Source organism: Myotis daubentonii, chromosome 13 (assembly GCF_963259705.1).
Source record: "Myotis daubentonii chromosome 13, mMyoDau2.1, whole genome shotgun sequence".
Taxonomy (NCBI): Eukaryota; Metazoa; Chordata; class Mammalia; order Chiroptera; family Vespertilionidae; genus Myotis; species Myotis daubentonii.
Window position 1 is genome coordinate 47,473,390 of NC_081852.1, and position 21,257 is coordinate 47,494,646.

Here is a 21,257-nt window from a genome sequence, read left to right on the forward strand (position 1 = left end):
AAACCGGGTCTCCAACATCCCCTGAGGGGTCCTGGATCCCTGGAATCTGGCTCCCTCCTCCCTGGTAACAGGTGTGTCACCGGAGAACCGCAGCTGCCAAGTTACCGCAGCTCAGCAGCTCCTGCGTTGAGTGTCTGCCCCCTGGTGGTCATTGTGCATCATAGCTACCGGCCAGTTGGCCAGTCACCGGTTGCTTAGGCTTTTGTATATTAGTATATACATGTTTTATGCACTTTTATGTATGTTTATTATATCTCAAAAATTTTTTAATTTTAAAAAAATATCAGGAAGTCAGACCTATGATTAGGAGTCTGAGAAACCTATGTTCGATCTAAGATTCATGATTGCTGTACAGACCACAGTGTTAGTAGCTATGACTCAGGTGTGGACTTCCTGGACATAGGGTATGGTGTCCCCTCTTGGTTTTCTTGGGCAGGAGAGTTATCTCTGTTTCTTTGTCCTACATGTGTCTTGAGAAGTGGTGTATCCTTTAGTCCTAATTGTGAAGGTCAGTCTAAGATAATATATGAGAAAGTGCTTTGTAAACCATGGCAGGAGTTTCCTAAATCCCTAAATGGCAGGACTCTTGCATCAGTGCACTGGTGTCTGTCAGTTAATCTTCCTAAAATAGAGCTCTTTTACTTAGAAGTTTTATCGTTCCTTAGTGCCTACAGAATGGGATCTAAACTCCTAAACTTGGCATTCAAACCACCACCCACCAACACCAACCAACTTTCCAACATTATTCTTGCTATTCTTCTTCAGGGAATATATAGGACCAAGTTCAACCACATGGTGTTCCAAAAATGCTGCTCACTTTCCAACCTCACCCTTCTTTTCATCAGAATGCCTTTTCCCCTTTCTTCTCTCTCAATCCCTTTGCCATGGATTGGATATTTCTGTCCCCCTCTCCACTCATATGTTGAAGTCTAACCCCAGTGTGACTGTAGTTGGGGATAGGGCCTCTGAGAAAGTAATTAAGGTTAAATGAGGTCATAAGGGTGGATTAGTGTTCTTATAAGAAGAGACACCAGAGAGCTTATACTCTCCACACTCACATTCAGAGGAAAGGCCATGTCTGTGAGCCAGGAAGAGAGCTCTCACCAGGAACAGACCCTGCAGGACCTTGATCTGGAACTTCTGGCCTCCAGAACCGTGAGAAGACAAATTTCTGTTGTTTAAGCCACCTAGCCTATGGTATTTTGTTATGGCAGCTCAGGAAGACTAAGATACCCCTCTTCAAATAGCTCTTACATCTGCATATTCGTCAAGGAGCTCAAAAACCATAAAACTTTAAGTTCCTCCACTTTATTTGTACTTCTTTTTAAGACATCTGATTTTTTACCCTGTATTATGGAGTTATTTAGTACGTTTCCTAATCATCTTACAGCACATTTTGGGGGTAACCTCTGATTCAAAGCTATAGCTCTACCATGCCTTAGTACAAAGCTTGACACTTATTAGATATAATGAATTAGTTGATATATAGTACATATCATATAATACATATTAATTAAATGATTGAATGAATGAATAAAGGACAAAAAAAATAGGGTGAGAAATAAGATACAAATTTTATTTAAAATTTAAAGAGGAAGCAGAGAATTGAGGTGTATAGTAATAAATGGGGAGAAATAAGTTAAATCTTCACGTTAGTGATGTTTAAAAGAAAACAAGCAAATAGGTATCTTAGAGGAACTAAAAATAGATTTTTTTTTCCACTGAGGTCTGACATACTGTTTATCTATATATGGGGAGTTTGACTTCTTATTGGAGTAGAATTTTTGCTTCAGCTTCAGAGAATGTAGAAAAAAAGGCCAGGGAAATGAAGTCAGCTGGTATTGGGAAACTGGCATTTTATGACTGGAGTCCTAATTATAACTTAAAGCTGTGGTATCAGACCCATGCAAGTCTGAGTCGTATGGGAGGGCTCAGAATTGGCCATTCATATCTGTTCTTTCCGCTGTGGTCCCATTTCTAGTTACCATCCTCCTGCCAGAGTCTCCCTTATCTTCAACCTCTTCCTCACTCCCTGTATGTGGTTTTTAAAATGTTTTTATTGATTTTTAAAGAGAGAGGAAGGGGGAGAGAGAGAGAGAGAGAAACATTGATGAGAGAGACATCAATTGACTGCCTCCTGCATGCCTCCTACTGGGGATTGAGCCTGCAACTCAGAAATGTCCCCTGACCAGGAACTGAACAGGTGACCTCTTGGTACATGGGACAATGCTCAACCAACTGAGCCACGCCAGCCAGGGCCTCATTTGTGTTTTTAAATTTAGATTGTTGAATGGGTGATATTTACATGGTGGGTGTGAGGGAGCCATCCTGCCAATGGCAGGTTGCCCGTTACCACTTCTGGCTCTGCCACTCTCAACATTAAAGATGACTATGTAAGTGAAATCTTTCCCTAAAATCACATCCTGGGTTGAGTGCTTTAATCATAATGATAAGGATAATCGAGCTCAGGACCTTTCTTACACCTTTGTCCAGAGCTGAGCTGGAGACTGGAACTGGGATGGACCTGCAGTGGAAAGCACATCCTAAAAGATTCTAGAAAATCCCGAAGTTGCAGGGCATTGCATCAGGAAGATAGGTGTCCTAGAGCAGGGCAAGCAGTGCACTTGTAGCAGCAGAACATTTTCTCTGATATCTCAGAAGGTCAAGGGGGCAGTGAGGAAGGAAGTGGGGAACAGTGCACTGGGCAGGGTACAGGAGACCTTTTGGGGGCTGGCCGGTGGGAGGTTCAGGATGAGCAGGCTTCCTGGGGCATGAGGTGCTGCCAGGTGTCCTGGGAGAGTGGGAAGAGGTGGCAGAGCCAGAAGTGGCAACGGGCAACCTGCCATTGGCAGGGTGGCTCCCTCACACCCACCTGAGACTCCAGACTCCAGATTCTTGAGGAGCTTGGTCCTTTCTCAGGAGAGGGAGCTTTTCTCTTAATTCTGTCAAATCCACGTTGTTGTTTTCCTCCTCGTCCTTCCCCAGTGACTATTTCTAGCAAATATCTAGAAAAGGAGGGAAATAGAAAGCCCAAAACAAGCCTGAAAAGTCCTCAAGAGAAGGTAAATGGCATTGTGGATTCTTTTATTTTTGTCACTGTTGCGTTTAGGGGAACAGATTTGAGTCCAGGGAATGTTTGGGCAACTCCAGCATTTGCCCAGTTCCCAGTTTCCTCAGAAGACCTTGTGCTTTGGTGCAATTACAATGTCACCGCTGAAGCAATAACTTTGACTATTTTTCCACAACTAGGTGATTTTTTTTTGCGGGGTGGGGGATGCTTCTTTATAAAATCAGAGCTTTATGATGAAAAACAAATGCGGATAGAGCCATTTGGTGTTTTACTTGCAGTCTTTAACAGCCAACTAAAAGACTTTTAGGTCTGGATGCCATGCCTTCCCAGACCCCTGACTGTGGACCTGGGAGCTTATCCATGCAGACGAGGAAATTGAACAGCCACTCTTTCCTTTAGTATCCGGTGAAGGATTCTGGCCAGAGAGAGGGAAAAGAGAACTAGAGAGAATGTTGGGGAAGGTGTTTGCTAGGAGGTTCTGGCTTTACCTACATGACTTGCTTTAGGGTCAAAGTCAGAACCTACCTACGATTAGATATCCGCAGCAATCATTTTAGCAATCTTGGACCTTCTATAGGTCTTTTGGAGGCGAAATATGGTCAGAATTCAGGTTTTTATTGTGTATTTTTCCTTCCAGATTGAAAAAGTGATCCCTAGAAGAAAATGTCGCCCTTGTCCTCCGTTCATCCAGATGGATAGGTTGGAAGCCCCTGGAAGTCACCGTAAGCCTGCAGCAGCAGCCCCTCACTGAAGAAAGGGTAACTCCTTCAGCTAAAAAGCCTCCAAACTTGAAGGCAGATCCCCTTTGCTAAGGAAAAATTACTTGGCTGTACATGACCAATATGATCCCCCTACCCAGTATAAACATTACTCAGCAATCCCCTATATGGTTTGAATTTGGTTTATTTTATATTGTAAATTATATTGTAAAATGTCCTGAATTTCTAACTTGCTGGGAAATCCAGGACATTTTTTTGGTCCTAAATTTGCGATGGAGTCCTGAATCTCTAACTTGCTTCTCAGTTGCTGAATGCCACAGTTTCCTGACCATCCCAGGGTTCTCTGAAATGCACAGGAAATGTCTGTAGGCTTGGCAAACTCTCCCCGACCCCGTTCTCCACACTCATCCCAAAGTGTGCGTTCAGCGTTTGAAAGCTCTCTCTCATCTTCCCTCTCAGCTCCCGTAAACACACTTGTACTCACACTTTTTATGAAGTTAAAAGTTTCATTTTCAACCAGCTGACTTCGAAGGAACATATCTATCCTTAACCTTTGTCAGACATTCCTAAAAAGCTCCACTTTTCCCTTCTAACCTTCAATAATGTTATTTTTATAAATGCATTCCAAGTCTGTGAATCCATTTAAAAATATATTTTTATTGATTTCAGAGAGGAAGGGAGAGGGAGAGAGAGATAGAAACATCAATGATGAAAGAGAATCATGGATGGGCTGCCTCCTACATGCCTGACACTGGGGATCGAGCCCGCAATCCAGGCATGTGCCCTGACTGGGAATTGAACTGTAACCTCCTGGTTCATATGTCGACATGCAACCACTGAGCCATGCCTGCCGGGCTGTGAATACATTTTTTAAAAATATGAACGTATTTTTCAATATAGTAGTATGAGAATTAGGGGTAAGGAAGCAGCACCAGAAGCTGAAGGCCTGGAAGCTAGAATTGGGACATTACTTGAAATAATCAGAATAAAATTATTTTATTTCTTTTTTTAAAAAAATAATATATATTTTTGCCCTGTCCAGTGTGTTCAGTGGTTAGGGCATTGGCTCATGTACCAAAAGGTTGTGCGTTCCATTCCTGGTCAAGGGCATGCACCTGGGTTGCAGGTTCGATCCCTGGCCCCTGTTGGGAGGCAACCAATGGACATGTCTCTCTCATATCAACATTGCTCTCTCTTTCCCCCTCTCTCCTCCTTTCCACTCTCTCTAAAAATCAATGGAAAAAATGTCCTTGGGTGAGGATTAATAAAAAAATAAAATTACATGTTTTTTAAATTGATTTCAGAGAGAGGAAGTGAGAGGGAGAGATAGAAACATCCATCGGTTGCCTCTTGCACCAACCCCTACTGTGTATGGAGTCAGCAACCCGGGCATGTGCCCTGACCGGATATCGAACCCGTGACCTCCTGGTGCATGGGATGAGGCTCAACTAACTGAGCCAAACTAGCCAGGCTCTTTCATTTCTTTAACAATCTACATATATTGGTTTGAACATCTACCATTGTCATAGGCCCTGATAATATGACAGTGAACAAAACAGACAAAATCCTTGCCCTCAGGAAGCTCAAGTTCTAGTGAAAGAAGACATAATAAGCTAAATTAAGGAACATAAAACAGAGATGGAGTACAGGGAGTGTTTGTTTACAAGTTTAAAAAAAGGCGGCCTTTGGCCCTGGCTGGTGTGGTTGGCTGGAGTATCATCCCATGCACCGAAGGGTCTTGGGTTCGATTCCTGGTCAGGGGACATATCCAGGTTGAGGGTTGGATCCCATGTTAGGGCATGTATGGGAGGCAACCGATAGATGTTTCTCTCTCACATCGATGTTTCTCTCTCTCTAAAAATCAATTTACAAAAACAAACATATCCTCAAAAAAAAAAGAAAAAGAAAAAAGAAAAAGTGGCCTTTGAGTAGTCTTAAAGGAGGTGAACCGAGGGGCTATGCTGGCATCTGGGGGGAGAGAGTCCCAGGCACAGGAAACAACAGCAAGTGCACAGGCTCCCAGGGGAGCATCCCAGAGAGAAGGAGAAACTGCTAGGAGGATTTGCTGGAGCAGCAGGTGATAAGGTCAGAGGAGTAAAAGGAGGCAGCAGATCCTTAGAGCCTTGTCAGAAAATGTAGGTACTGTGGCTTCTACTCCTACGAGATGGGAATCCAGAGGAGAATTTCAGACAAGGGAGCAGACAGTGTCTGCTTTAACACGACCACTGAAAGCTGGGTTGAGAAGGTAAGGGGGCAGGTGTAGAGGAGGAGAGACCAGTTAGAAGGCCCCTGCAGTCATCCCTCCCAGAAATTGATAAAATGTTTGACTGGTTTACAAAAAGGGAAGAAAATGTGCTTGCAGAATTAAAAAAAGAAAAAGAAAAAAAAGAAGAAACAATTATTTTGTAGATGCAAGAAAAAGATCAATTGTCAATTACTCTGCTACCATATCTCCTCCAGACGCAGTGGGCTTGGGAATCCAGGGAGCTAGGTCTTCAGGATTTTTTTCTGCTGAGCGATGCCGAACCTAGTACGGTGTGGTCAGTGCATTAAGAGTGTGCCTTCAGTCCTGCAGGTGTGGCTCAGTCCCGTCAGGGCACATGCTCTGGTTTCATGTTTGGTCCCCTCACATCCATGTCTCTCGCTCCCCTCTTCCCTCCCCACTCCCCATCCTCCTCCTCCCTCTTTAAAATCAATTAAAAAAAAAAAACACATGAAAAAATAGAGCTTTCATGTGTCTGTTCCCTCCCATTTCCCAGACTTGCCTGGTGCCTGTTAGAAATAGACTCCTGGGTCCTTCCCTTTCAGTAAGTGTGCGATGGGGTCCATGGAATATATACTTTCAGCAAGACTATCAGTAGATTATTTGGAAGATGGGGAAATTGCTCAACTCTAGCCCCACACGTTGCACACCCTGCGGTTTGGGGCACACAGGGAAAGCGCTGCAGAGCACCCAGGCCGCCGGCAGGTGGCGGCACCTGACCGCGAGCTGCAGAGTGCGCGCGTCGTTTAGGGGAGAAGCGAAAGGCTCCCGAAGAGCTGGTCAGCGCGGCGCTGGGGCCACCCGGCCGCCGCCGGTCTCGGAGGGAGCGGCGTGCAAGACTAGAGGAGGGGGACGCGGCCGGTGCCCCGGCTTCATTCTAGGCTAAAGTGCATCTTAAGCCGTGCCTAGTGGGCTCCTGGGGCAGGAAGGCGCAGCCCTCTCTTCACCGGCACCGAGCACTGGGGCGCTCTCACCTGGTGCAGCGAGTAACCAGCCGCCTCGCGCCTCACGACTTTAGTCCAACTGAGTTAAACCAAGTACCGGGTTCTACTACTGAGGCTCCTCAGGGAACCGCGAATTCGCGGACCGCCCCTTTTCATTGGCAGGGGGATGGGAGGCCCCGCCCCTCCCATACAGCTCTCTTCTGTGACTGGCTCTCGGGGCCGGCCGGCCACACCTCCTCCCCTCGCACATACACAAGAGTCACGCGCCTTTCAGTAGGAAACTTGGCGTGCTGAGCACCGTGGCCCTCCACTCCCCGCCCCTTGCCTTGCCATTGGCCCGCGGCGCGGCTCGCGGCCACGCCCCCATTCCAGCCCCCTGGCTGGGAGGGCGGGCGCCCGCTCCTGAGTGGCTGGTCAGCCTGCCTCTCGTGGCAGCGCCTGGCGCTGTCTCCTCCCTCTCCCCCCACCCGCGAGCCTGCAGGTTCCTCAGCCGGCCCAGGCCGGGCCAGTGTCAGTCAGGGAGGCGGACTGCTGAGCACTGGGTGCAGACGCTCCCTTGCAGTCTCGTTCAGGGGCCGGTGCCTGCACTCGCGCCGCCGGGTGGGAAGGATGAAGCCGCAGCTACAGCAGCCACCCTATGATTGGCTGTGGCTCTTGTGAACCCGAAGTAAAGATGGCGGGCGGGCAGGCAGCCGCCGCACTGCCCACTAGGAAGATGGCGGCGCGCCGCAGCCTCAGCGCCCGCGGCCGGGGGGTACTGCAGGCGGCGGCGGAACGGCTGCTGCCGCTGCTGCTGCTGAGCTGCTGCTGCGGCGCGGGAGGCTGCGCCGCGGCGGGCGAGAACGAAGAGACGGTGATCATCGGGTTACGGCTGGAGGACACGAACGACGTGTCGTTCATGGAAGGGGGGGCGCTGCGGGTGAGCGAGCGGACTCGGGTCAAGCTGCGGGTGTATGGGCAGAACATCAACAACGAGACGTGGTCCCGCATCGCCTTCACCGAGCACGAGCGGCGGCGCCACAGCCCCGGCGAGCGCGGGCTGGGGGGCCCCGCGCCGCCGGAGCCGGACAGCGGCCCCCAGCGCTGCGGCATCCGCACGTCAGATATCATCATCTTGCCCCACATCATTCTCAACCGCCGGACCTCGGGCATCATTGAGATAGAAATAAAACCGCTGCGGAAGATGGAGAAGAGCAAGTCCTATTACCTGTGCACATCGCTGTCCACGCCGGCCCTGGGCACCGGCGGCCCGGGGTCCGCGGGTGGCACCGTCGGGGGCAAGGGCGGCTCCGGGGTGGCCGGGCTTCCGCCGCCCCCGTGGGCTGAGACCACCTGGATTTACCACGACGGCGAGGACACCAAAATGATCGTGGGCGAGGAGAAGAAGTTCCTGCTGCCCTTCTGGCTGCAGGTGATCTTTATTTCGTTGCTCCTGTGCCTGTCGGGCATGTTTAGCGGCCTCAACCTGGGGCTCATGGCCCTGGACCCGATGGAGCTGCGCATCGTGCAGAACTGCGGCACCGAGAAGGAGAAGAATTACGCCAAGCGCATCGAGCCCGTGCGCCGGCAGGGCAACTACCTGCTGTGCTCGCTGCTGCTGGGCAACGTGCTGGTCAACACCACGCTCACCATCCTGCTGGACGACATCGCCGGCTCGGGCCTGGTGGCCGTGGTGGTCTCCACCATCGGGATCGTCATCTTCGGGGAGATCGTGCCCCAGGCCATCTGCTCCCGGCACGGCCTGGCCGTGGGAGCCAACACCATCTTCCTCACCAAGTTTTTCATGATGATGACCTTCCCCGCTTCTTACCCAGTCAGCAAGTTGCTGGACTGCGTCCTGGGCCAGGAGATAGGCACCGTCTACAACCGGGAGAAGCTGCTGGAGATGCTGCGGGTCACAGACCCCTACAACGACCTGGTGAAGGAGGAGCTGAACATCATCCAAGGGGCGCTGGAGCTGCGCACCAAGACGGTGGAGGACGTGATGACTCCCCTCCGGGACTGCTTCATGATCACCGGGGAAGCCATTCTGGACTTCAACACCATGTCGGAGATCATGGAGAGCGGCTACACGCGCATCCCCGTGTTCGAGGGAGAGCGCTCCAACATTGTGGACCTCCTCTTTGTTAAAGACTTGGCCTTCGTGGATCCAGATGACTGTACTCCCCTGAAAACCATCACTAAATTTTATAACCACCCCTTGCACTTTGTTTTCAATGACACCAAGTTGGACGCTATGCTGGAAGAATTTAAGAAAGGTGGGAAATTTTGCTATCTTTCATTGGCTTGCTCTTTCTCTCTCTCCATCCTCCTCCCTGCGTGAGTCCTCAACCCTCAGACCAACCCCCAAGGCGAGTTGACCGGAATTTCTCCTCTCTTTTAATTACAAAGTTGAAAGGGTGGCATGGATTGGGGGATGGGTTGAACTAGTAAGCGCTTCTAGGTTCTTTAAAAGCACAAGACTGCCATCACTTGCCTTTTCCCGTATAAAAAACGCAGGCTTCCTATTTTCTGTGCATGATACTCCTCCGGCTCTCTGGTCTTCAGTGCTCTGCTGCATTCATTGCTATGGTTCTGGGCGGGTGGACGAAAGGAGGGGGCGGCTAATGTCATGCTATGCCATTAGGTTGACATGTACTAATCGCAGGCATTCGGCAAAACATTTAAATAGCTTTTCTAAACTCGATACAATCCTTTTCCTCCTCCTTAAACATTCACTGACGTTTCAGAGATTGGAAGTGCATTTTCAATAGCTTCTGTGCCTGGTTGCCGGGTGACCTGTGGGGGAAGGAAAATTGAGGTCTGCCTTGGGTGCTAGGGGGTGGGATAAACCAGTATCACAAAAAAAAAAAAAAAAAAATTCACTCATTTGGATGTGACCTGCCTTAGCTAGAAAAGAGGTTTTGCAAAACACTAAAGTTCTTTATTAATATATAACTTGGAAAGACTAGAGGTAAGTTAACCTTTTGTGAGGCTATAACTTGTCTAGCATTCTTTACTCTTTGTTTATATTTACCTGACATCGAATAAAATTTCGCAAATCAAGTGTGGTTTTGGCAGAAAACTATAACCTTTAACAATGGGATGAATCCCTTTATTATGGTTTGTTTATTCCTTGAGTTTTTCTGTTGTAAACGTGTTCTTTTTAACCTTGACCACCTGGTACATTAAATTGCAGTATGTCTCCAAGTCAGCATCCACTGTTCTCAGGAATTTTAACAGGGAAGAGAAGTGCAGAGTCTGAGGTGCTCACCTTTCTTGCATTGTGGTATTTGTTTGTTTGTTTTACCATATAATGTACAACTAAATAGCAAACCATACCATTATTACTGAAATTCTGCCTTTAAGAAAGTTTCCATTAAATAGCTTGTGTCGTTATTTGAAAACCAAGGGATGTCCAGTTTTTAAATTGCTGTGATGCTAGTGTATATGCACATATTAAAATGTCTATATAAACTTTAAAAACCTGATAGTCCTCAAAACTAAGTTTTCCTTCTTCAAATAGAATTTTGATCACAGATAGTGGTCTCTCCACTGAAAAAGACCACGTGTGAGGGTGACAGCTCATTGTATGTGACCATGATCTCAACACACTTATTGAGTGTGTGGTTGTCCTAATTCCATTTTCCTGCCTGAATGGGGTCCTCTCTGGAACAGGATCACATTGCAGTAATTTTCAGATAAAGGAATAGAGCAGAATGTGCTTCTGAGATTGGTAATTTGCATTTAAAAGCAGGAGGAGATTCTTCTGGGTTCTTAAACAGTAAACAGAAACTGTCCATTATCTCTAGGTGACAGAGCGTCTTTTGGCCATGTCATTATTCTTTCACTGCCGAGTTGTTAATTAGACCATCTAACCAGTCTCTTCTTTCATTTTGTAGTAATATCTGTAATACAGGAAGATATCTTTAAATGCTTGAAAATGCCTATGAAATACTTTATTTTCTTTCTGTTGTTAAATTTCCCAATATTGATACAGAGAATTTATTCTCTATTTTTTTTTATTAAGAATTTTTGCACATCTGATGGGTTGGTAGCAGTGTGTACTCCCTGCAGAAGCCTTTAATTCACTTATGTATCTTTTTTCTTTGAGAATTTAGTTCTGTACCTCACAACCCATTAAAGCCTGCTCCTAACTCAAAATTTAAAAATTGCATTTTTTTTTTGAAATTTGGTTTTGGTTGTCCTTGAACAGTTTTCCTATGACTGATTTATTTTCATGAGGAACTCCTCTCACACCCCCCCCCCCCAAATGACCTCTCAGTATTTTTAAAATATATTCCGTAAGTAAGTGAAGTAGTAATATTTTCTCTTGAATTCTAGAAAACTAGTAATGCACAAGATTTTATTTTTGTCCTTAACCAGAGTAATGTACTTAGTTAAGGAGATAGTACAAATTAAAGGTACATTCAAGCTAGTGGCATATTTGGAAGAATGGAAAAAGTTGCAGTTGGGAAATTTGAGCCATGATCTTAAAAGGGTAGAGTGCGCAGGTGTTACTTAAACTCCGGGAATAACTGATTTTTCACCTTTTTTTGATCTTTTTTAAAAAATATGTTTTTATTGATTTTTAGAGAGAGAGGAAGGGAGAAGGATAGAGACAGAAACATATATGAGAGAGAAACATCCTCTTGCCTTTTGCATGTCCCCTAGTGGGTTTCCCTCAACCTGGGCAGGTGTCCAAATCAGGAATTGAATCGTTGACCTCTTGGTTCATGTGTTGATGCTCAACTATTGAGCAACCCCAACCAGGCTCTTGATCTTTTTTGGTGAGTTTGGTCACTCTAACCTTACTAACAGCTGTGTATGAGTTAAAATATTTCACCTGATTGCTTTCTTCTTCATTTTCTAACTCAATTATGAAACAATGCAAATAGTCAACTGTTGTTTTTCTCTATTGAACAGTGGTGTGTGGATTGAAGACTTTTTATGCTTCTCTTTCTCTCTTTCTCCTAACAGTACCAACTATTAACTCCCCGAAACTGGTTAGATCATGAAAATTGTCCTTCCTACTGAAGAATGTCTGCATTGAAGCCTTTCCTGTATATAGTTGTACATTATTAGTCTGAAGTATTCTTTACTAAGGAGGGGGGAAGTTCCTGTAATGTGAAAGAAATGAAAGACTATCTTTATATGAGTATATGTGAATGTCTTTTTTTGTAATGATTAGAACTTTTGTCTGGCTGCCAGGAAACTCAGCTTTCCTTGAGGTTGAAAGGCAGTAATCATGCTAATTTTACAGCTAGCTTATTATTATTGCTTATTTCCTCTGTGCTAGGTATAAGGCTGAATGCTTTAGATGAATCACCTTGTTTAAATTTTGTAATAACAGTGTGAATCATTATCTCCATTTTACAAATGAGAAAGTCTAGGTTTAATTTAAATGACTTGTTCAAGGTCACACAGTAATTTGTTGATTTGGGATTTTAACTCAGGTCTGTGTGACAGCCAACCTTGTGCTCTTAACCACACTATTATGCCGGCCCCCTGGATCCTGATCTTACTTTTCTATTTTAATTGAGTGTAAGGTTTGGTCAAAACATTGCCTCAGAGCTTGTTGGGCTTCAGACCCAGAAATGTATTTAAGTATATATCTGACTTTAAACTCAATGCTTCTGTGATGTTGTACATAATAATTGGTGCTCCCACTTTTGCCATTAAAGCAAATCACTTTTTGGCCTGTGTGCTCCTGCATGTAACTAATTAGTATTTCCACCTCAAGCATCAAGATTCATTTGGAACATGGTTTATACTAACCTAGTGTACCAGTGTGTACTGCTTTAGGGGGCTACTCTGCACTGTTTTTCTAGTAGCTAAAGTATGTAGTAATGCTTTACTCTTAGTTCTTTATCTGTTTGTGTGGCAAGGGTGATTCAAACTCAGTTTTGTGTTTTAATCTTGACTTTATTTACATGTTTTGGTAGCCACCCATATGATAATTGCTCACTCACGAGCATCCTTTGCAGCTCTGCCCCTCTGCACTCCATGCAATCAGGCTTTCTCTCTTTTTCTTTTTGTTAGTTTTGTTACTTATAAATTTAAATAAAAGAATACAAGTAAAGTCCATTAGGAGATTATGAGAATTTTAGAGGAGTGGTCTATGGTGTAGCGGAAGGAAGGGCTACATTAAAGGTGGCTACCTTTGTGTGCAGAAAGCATTCTACAGGCTTTGATTTACCTGATAAAACCTTTCTAACATATTGGGGACTCTTAGCCACCTAGTTGTCTACACTGTTGAATTTGAAGTATTAGTAACCAGTTATTGTTCTTTTGTTTTTTTGCTTTTAGCTTTGAAACGGTTGCATTCCAGTATTACAGAGCAGTTTTATAGCTGCTAGGGACTTAGCCAGACTGTTTTCTAGCTATTTCTTAGCTAGGAACAAGTGGAATCACCAGATAATGTTGTTCTTCAAGGAAAGAATGCAGTGTATAGTTTTCACTTAAAATATTAGGTGTACCATTCTCTCTTCCTATAACACAAGTCCTTCCATATTAATGTCCTGAGAGTTTAATATTAAGAACTTTTGTTTTCACCACCAAATAAAGTATTCCACTTGCCTAGTATCTAGGAGAATGTTTTCATGGGTGTTTAAAAGGTATGAATGGTATTGGGGATTGGGAGATGGGCAAATTTGTTAATATGTTTATTAATTTTGTCTAATAACACATGCTAACCATTATAGTTGTGCATGTTTTTAGAACATCCTTATGAAATATCCAGATACTATAGAATCAGAGCTGGAAGGACAGGTAGTTCACGGATCACCTAGTCTAATATTTGCAAAACTTACCAAATGATAAGAATTACTCGGATCCCTTTTTTCTTCTTATTGTAAGTTGTTTATTGTAAGATAATTTACAAATACCTTGCTGTCCTTAGTAATTTAAACAATGGACCAATAATTTCTTCAGACCAGGACAGCAGTAAGCTAAAAGCATAATCAACTGGCTGAGTTTTCCTCCTTTATTGCTTGTCTGAGGATGAAACTTGATTTTCATTAATCCAGAGCTACAGCACCAGAGATGTTTCAATCAACTCCTTTGTGAGGACAGCTTGGCGGGTGTAGTTGAAAGTCAAAGTCAATTTGCTGATCAAGTCAAGATGCGTTCTTTTTATTTTTTTTAAATATATTTTATTGATTTTTTACAGCGAGGAAGGGAGAGGGATAGAGAGTCAGAAACATCGATGAGAGAAGAACATCGATCAGCTGCCTCCTGCACACCCCCCACTAGGGATATGCCCGCAACCAAGGTACATGCCCTTGACTGGAATCGAACCCGGGACCCTTCGGTCCGCAGGCCGACGCTCTATCCACTGAGCCAAACCAGTCAGGGCTCGAGATGCATTCTTGCTCGTATTGTCCATGGCTGTCATCCTGGCACTTTGCTCACTTATAGTGGATTCCTTCACAGAATAGTAGATGATGTTGGTCAGATGGTGTTCCTGGTACTTCTGCAGCAAGGCAGCACCAATGTCATCCTGGATACTCATGCTCTCGGCACTTGCAATAAATGGTATTAAGGGAAAGGATGGGCTTTTCTCCTGTCTTATAGGAGAGGACAGACCTGAATCAAAGATGACAGGTCCTTCATCAAACTCATACCCAGAATTTAGTAATTCCGGGGCAATGACTGACACATCTCTAAAAGTTGGGGGTTTTCTTCCCATTTCTTTGAATGTCAGCACAAACTGGTCAGAATAAGTCCTATGAAGTATACCCCTATTTTTATCACCACTTTCAAACAATCTTCACTTCTTTCCTGGCTCACAGCGTAGCCATTACACTTGTCATCTGTTTAACAGCCCCTCTGTCTGAGGACACACCAATAAGGAGCTGTTTCTTGTCTTCAGGCACCTTAATATATCATCCTTTCATACAGAGCCAAAGATGTGTTCCATACACTCGAGCTGCTTTCAGCTTCCTTTCAGCTGGGGCATATTTTGCTGCTGCTACCATTTTTATAGATGATCATTTTCTGGATGTTTTTGATTGACTTTAGTCACCTGGTAAATTCTTTCAAAGTTGCCATATTTTGAACTTGGATCCATTATGGTTGCATAGTCTGGGCAGAGACCCCCCCAACCACACCCATGAGGAAAACATGGTGGTACTGGCCCCTCACTTGGATCATTTACTAAGTATAAGGTCCTAGGCCTCCTTCAGGGACCTCCTCAACATTACCGAATCTGTAGGGAAGAGGGCTTGGAATCCAGATTGTTAACAGTTACCTCAGAGTAATTCTTACGATTAGGTGAGTTTAGGAAACATTGGTCTAGTCAACCTCTTAAATACGGAAAGCAAACCCCGAGGAGAGAATGTTAAGTGACTTGCTTAGGGCTACCCACCCAAATAGTAGCAGCAATAGGACTGGAGCCCACGTCCCGGAACTGACTCTAGATTGGAGTTTTTTCAACTCCGACAAGCAGGCCTCCGGGTCCCAAGTTGAAGGTACCTGCATTACTGAAATGATCTGTGTCATTGAAAACGCAAATATTCAGGTTTGCCGTTGATTTTCTTGCGATTTTGATGTCAGTATTTTTGCTATCCTGGATTCAAGACTTCTTTGACAGGCATTTTGTTACATAGATAATAAGTTTGATGGTGTGAGCTTGTTTTATTTTTAGCTTACTTTGAGTTTTTTTACTCTTCTGAGATCAGATTGGGAGAGTATTTTAGGAAATATCTAGATTTCTTGAAGCCTCAGGTAGTTAAATGTCAGATATTTCTTTTGCATTAACTTGTTTTGGATATTCTTGAATCATGTTTTATTTTTGGTTGTTTCTTCTGTGAGAGTAGTGAAGATTGGATTTGGGACTATAGGCTGCAACTTCTGTGGCTCTTGTAATTTTTGCTCAGATGCAAGTCTGTAAAATTTTCATTGAAATACTCATCAAAGCACTTGAAGTATATGTTCCATTCATGTATCTATGTGCCCTTTTCCCCAGGCTTTTTATAACGTAACCTAAATTCTTCCAGAGAATCATGTCTGTTTTTTGGAGGTTATTTGTGTTAATACAATCACAGAAGCCTAAGCATAGCCTTCTAGGTCTGGGGACACCATAGTTAATTACCGGCTCTGACTTAGTATGCTCTGGATGAAACAGGAAAATACCTTGTACTGCTTTTTCTCTTGGTTTTTATGGGGGTTGCATACCACCTGCCCTCTCATACAGGGCCCAGAATTACTTAAATTTTGAAACATTCCAAACTACTATGAAGGACCAGTTAATTTTAATTAGTATCAGCAAACCTAAACACAATTTAAAATATCATTAATCAGGAAAACCCAAAAAACTGATTGAGCCAATATAGTATTTTATGGTTTGATTTGCTTTTGAACTACTTAAAAATTTAAGAACAAACCTTGGACTCTAATGAGATCTTTACTTTAGTTACGTATAAAGTAGCATATTTCTGAAGGACACCCTTTCCTCTAAATGCAAGTATTTTATTGGTATAGTAAACTTCAACTTTTATAAGATTTGCTTGGCATATGAGGAATATTTGTTAAACTAAATACATGGAGATGACCAATTATGATTGAATGAAATTTAATTTAGTATTATCTTTTCATCTTCTTTTTCTCAGAATGAGCAAATGAGAACCCCAAATCCTACCAACACAGAAAAGGAGAGGCAATAGAAGCAAGCATTCTTTATCATCATCACACAGTGGCAACTCTAGAATGTCTATTTAGAGGGATTATATAGGGATGGTGGGCTTTGGAAGGCAGAGCCCTCTATAGATGATATGTTTATTAGGTTGGCTGAGAGGTTGGCTGATGGAGATAATGGGAGAGCTAATCCTCTCCCTATTTTACATTAGTGCTACCATTGATCATAAATACTGCTGTAATGCTGGTGAGATCCTCATTTCTTCCAACTTTACATCTCCCTTGCTGTCAGACTTAGATTGGAATGTTTCTCTTTTTGAATTCACATCCTGTGGGAAGGATACCACCATATACAAAGATTAAGAAGCCTGGCTGGCGTGGCTCAGTGGTTGAGCATCGACCTATGAGCTGGGAGGTCACGATTCGATTCCTGTACCTGGGTTGTGGGCTCGATCCCCAGTGGGGGACGTTCAGGAGGCAGCCAGTCAATGATTCTCATCATTGATGTTTCTCTCCCTCTTCCCTCCTCCCTCCTCCCTCCTCCCTCCTCCCTCCTCCCTCTCCCTCTCCCTCTCCCCCTCCCTCTCCCTCTCCCTCTCCCTCTCCCTCTCCCTCTCCCTCTCCCTCTCCCTCTCCCTCTCCCTCTCCCTGAAGTCAATAAAAGTATATATTTTTAAAAAATGTGACCTTCCTGGATCTACTTTGGATAAGTAACTTACCCTCTTTAAGCCTCAGTTTTTCCCCATAGTAAAGTGGGATATTTTCTAACTCATAGGCTACTTAGTTTGAATTAATGTGATAATCAATGTAAAAATGCTTCTAATAGTACCTGGCACCAGTGCTCAGTTAAACATTATTTTTTGTCATGATAATTCTATAAGCTCTTCATTGTTCTTGGTCTTTCTCTAGAGATTGCTAATCAAGAGAGACACTTGGCCCTGTGTGCTCATAGTTGTTATGGATGTTGAAATCTCAAAAGTGGCTATTGGTTAAAAAATTTTACTTTTATTGTGATTGAAATTTAGGCTCTGTTTCTTTTCTAGCAGTTGCTGTTACTTGACAAGATGACCACAAGTATATATATATATTTAAGGAAAACAGAACAATTGATTATATGTTCTACCCACCTTAGAGTAAGAATACTGAGTTTACAAGTAAAAAAACTCTTCATTCTTCTTAACTATAAGTGACTGAAAATGACAACAAAGTTTAAGAGAAATAGAGCAAGCTCATGCCCTTGAATAACCAAAATTAGAGGACTAAAGGAAGATCTCAAATTACCTGATAAAATCTTCTAACACTGATTTACATCAAAAGCACCAAAAATGGTAATGTCTAACATAGCAAGTTTTTTGTTGCTTAAAGCAATGTAAATTTGTAATACTTTAGGAAAGCAACCAGGAGTCATTAAAAATTAATCCTGTGGTTTAGTAATCCCCGCCCTCCTCCCCCCGGAAACCTTAATTCAGGGATATAATTCAAGGGAAGAAAAGAGCTGTGTTGGCTTTTCATGTTGCATGTATATTGCAACATCATATATCGTGAAAAATTGGGAAGAAATATCTAACACTTCAAGGCAGAGCACAGAGGGCAAGAGTTAAGAAAATCATAAATATCAGCTAATTCCAACCATTTAATGATAATCTTGAAGGCTACGTAGCAATATGAGAAATTTATTCAGATTATTTTGCATGGTCTGGGCTTCGGCTATTTGGGTCTGGGCGTGGCTCTTCGGGTCTGGGTTGTCTCTTTGGGGCTAGGCTCCGCCCTTCGGGACTAGGTTTGGCTGTTGGGTTCTGGGTTCAGCTCTTTGGGGCTGGACTCCCCCAACCCCCATGCAAATTTTGTAACTTGAACCACTGATTTAGATATTTAAACGAAATTCAGTATATTTAGATGAAATCCATCCTGTTTTCTTAGGAAATATGAAATATTTTGTCATAATGTAGCCATGCTGTCATTTGTGGCATTTTATCCCATCATCAGAAAGAATCCTGGCCCTAGCTGGTTTGGCTTAGTGGATAGAGTTGGCCTGTCGACTGAAGCGTCCCGGGTTCGATTGCGGTCAAGGGCACATACCCAGGTTGCAGGCTATATCCTCAGTAGGAGGCGTGCGGGAAGCAGCCAATCAATGATTCTCTCTCATTGTTGATGTTTCTGTGTTTCTCTCCCTCTCCCTTCCTCTCTTAAATTAATAAAAAATTTTTTTAAAAAAGAAAGAATCCTTAGTGTTTACAGTGAAATAGGAATAGCATTTTAAAGCCCTAAAAATGCGTGTGTGCGCACAGTGTGTGTACAACAGCTTAGTAAAATTAATTTTGTATGTGAAAAAAAGGAATTTAGGTTTTTGAGTTGCATTTGTTTTTAAAACATATTATTAGGTGGCAAAGTGTCAGTTTGTTTATATTTGTATCTGGACTGTCTGGAATGGACCTGTTTGATCCTTACTGATTATCTTTATTAAATGAAAGATTGGTAAAGTAGTTGAGTTTCAACTAGATTTGTGCTTTTAGCATAAAGCTGTACTCCCAAGATACCTTTTATTCAGACTCTGGAAACTGATGCTTCCTTTTTATCTATAGAAATCATCACTCTAAATCATCAATGTGATTATTAAAAGGAGACGAAAGAATGTTCTGGAACCACCCATGCTTGAAGCTCAGTAGTTTCCAGACTACCTAATACCTTTTGCTAAAATAAAATAAAAAACAAACATTTATCTTTGATGAGGATCAGGTATTTTTTTTATTATATTTCTATAAAACTGTATATTATACATCTCTGATAAAAAGATACGATTTTCTTTTTTCCCCACAGAATGTTTACAGAAACTTTATATTTACTTACAGGATAAGTTAGCTGTCATTTAGGCATCTCTCCTAAAGTCTGTTTTTAAAGGATATAAAATAATAACATTGGATTTTGCCCCTACTCCTTTATCTAACTTCCCAAGAAAACTAAGCATTTTAGGAAGAGAAATTGATGTTTGCTTTAATTACAAACAATATTGCTTTTAAATTGCCTCATGCATATTAGTCAAATGAATTTATTTATTCAGTTTCTTGATATCTAAAGCAGTATAAAAAGTTTGGCATGGTTACTCTCCAGTGAAGCTTATCAGTTGCCACAGAATTTCCAGCCAGTGTTTAATCATAAGCCTCTTAAATATGAGTGGATAGCTAATATCTCTGGATGTTGTTTTGTTTTAATTTATTATTATTTATTGGATGTTTGAAGAGAGCCTCTCATAGTCTCTTAGTGAGACTAAAACAGAAAAAGAACCTTAATTGACTTAAGCTGATTTAGGTCACATTAGCTAAAATCTAGCAGTTACTACAACAGTTACTGCTTTCTCTGTGACCTCTTAAGGCCACTTACCAAACCTGCTATTAGTAGCAAATGTGAAGATTTGTTGCCTCTTTATACATGGCATAGATGGGATCTTTCCTGTATTCATTTAACCCACAAGGTTGTTGAGCTCCCAACTAGGTTGAATGTTGTAAATATTTCCTTAAGGCTTACTTAGCCTCACTGCACGTTCAGAGGCTAATGTAGGTATTTCTGGTAGAGTTTTTTTTTTGTGTGTGTTAGGGCATCTCTATTTTTCCTTTCTCAGTTTATTACAAGATTCCTTAAGGAATAGGTGTTATTACTCCCCTTTTCTTGCCCTGGCATCATCTGTTATCCTCTACAATCTGGCTTCATACTTGTCACAACCAGTGACTTCCACTATTGCCAAATCCACATCAATAAGGTGAGAATCCTTCTTTTTAGCTTGGTTCTTACCCTGTGGTACAGCATGGTTTTGATTTTCTTATTTCTCTGACTCCTTCCTTTTCAATTTTAGGTTCCAGGTTTCTTCTTTCCATTTCAAATTAAGCGTTCCCCAACAATTTTTCTTCATCTCTCCCTTCCATGGTCTTTAGAAAACGTTTCCTTCCTTACCTTTAATTCCTAAGCATTTACTAAACATCGTATAATGAACTGTGTGGGATGCAGAGATGAATGAGCTATATTTCCTGCTCTCAAGTAACTTACAGTACTTATGAATTTATATTCTTTTTCATCCTGTATTTTATTTTATTTTTTTTTTAAATATATTTTATTGATTTTTTACAGAGAGGAAGGGAGAGAGATAGAGAGTTAGAAACATCGATGAGAGAGAAACATCGATCAGCTGCCTCCTGCACATCTCCTACTGGGGATGTGACGCAACCCAGGTACATGCCCTTGACCGGAATCGAACCTGGGACCTTTCAGTCCGCAGGCCGACGCGCTATCCACTGAGCCAAACCGGTTTCGGCGCATCCTGTATTTTATTACCAAATTTAATTTACATATTTTGCAAATGCCTCTTAATACATTTTCGTTTTCTGTCCATTCCCACTTCTGCTACTCCAGCTACTACTCCCTTTTTTTTGTGCCTTGTTCAGTGCCTACTATGTTTTAGGTGCTCCAAAAATCATTTTGAATAAATGAATGAGTTTATCTATCTTGATTATTATAAAACTTCCAAGATGGTTCTCTTATTTTGTCTTTTTCATCAAGTATACCTCTGCAAAGTTGATCTTCCTTAAAAATAACTTTAATCTTAACAGTTTGTCAAAAAACCTTGTATAATTAAAATAAGATACTGTCTGCTATGT

At 42.7% G+C, this 21,257-nt stretch overlaps 1 protein-coding gene and 1 pseudogene across 4 annotated transcripts in view; one reads left to right on the forward strand and one right to left on the reverse strand.

Annotated features, from left to right (window-relative positions):
- The first annotated feature begins 7,387 nt into the window (after positions 1-7,387).
- The window catches only part of CNNM2 (cyclin and CBS domain divalent metal cation transport mediator 2), a 109,848-nt gene continuing 95,978 nt past the window's right edge, over positions 7,388-21,257 (forward strand). Inside the window, exons 1-2 of one of the 4 annotated variants that reach the window (XM_059661291.1) lie at positions 7,388-9,254; positions 16,587-17,116. In XM_059661291.1, coding sequence (XP_059517274.1) covers positions 7,634-9,254; positions 16,587-16,591 — 1,626 coding nt within the window. In that variant the 5' untranslated portion in view covers positions 7,388-7,633 and the 3' untranslated portion in view covers positions 16,592-17,116. Of the gene's footprint in view, positions 9,255-16,586; positions 17,117-21,257 lie in introns of those variants that run through there. The other 3 variants (XM_059661290.1, XM_059661288.1, XM_059661289.1) reach the window with 3 other exon arrangements.
- On the reverse strand, positions 13,842-15,090 carry LOC132214616 (ATP synthase subunit gamma, mitochondrial-like; annotated as a pseudogene).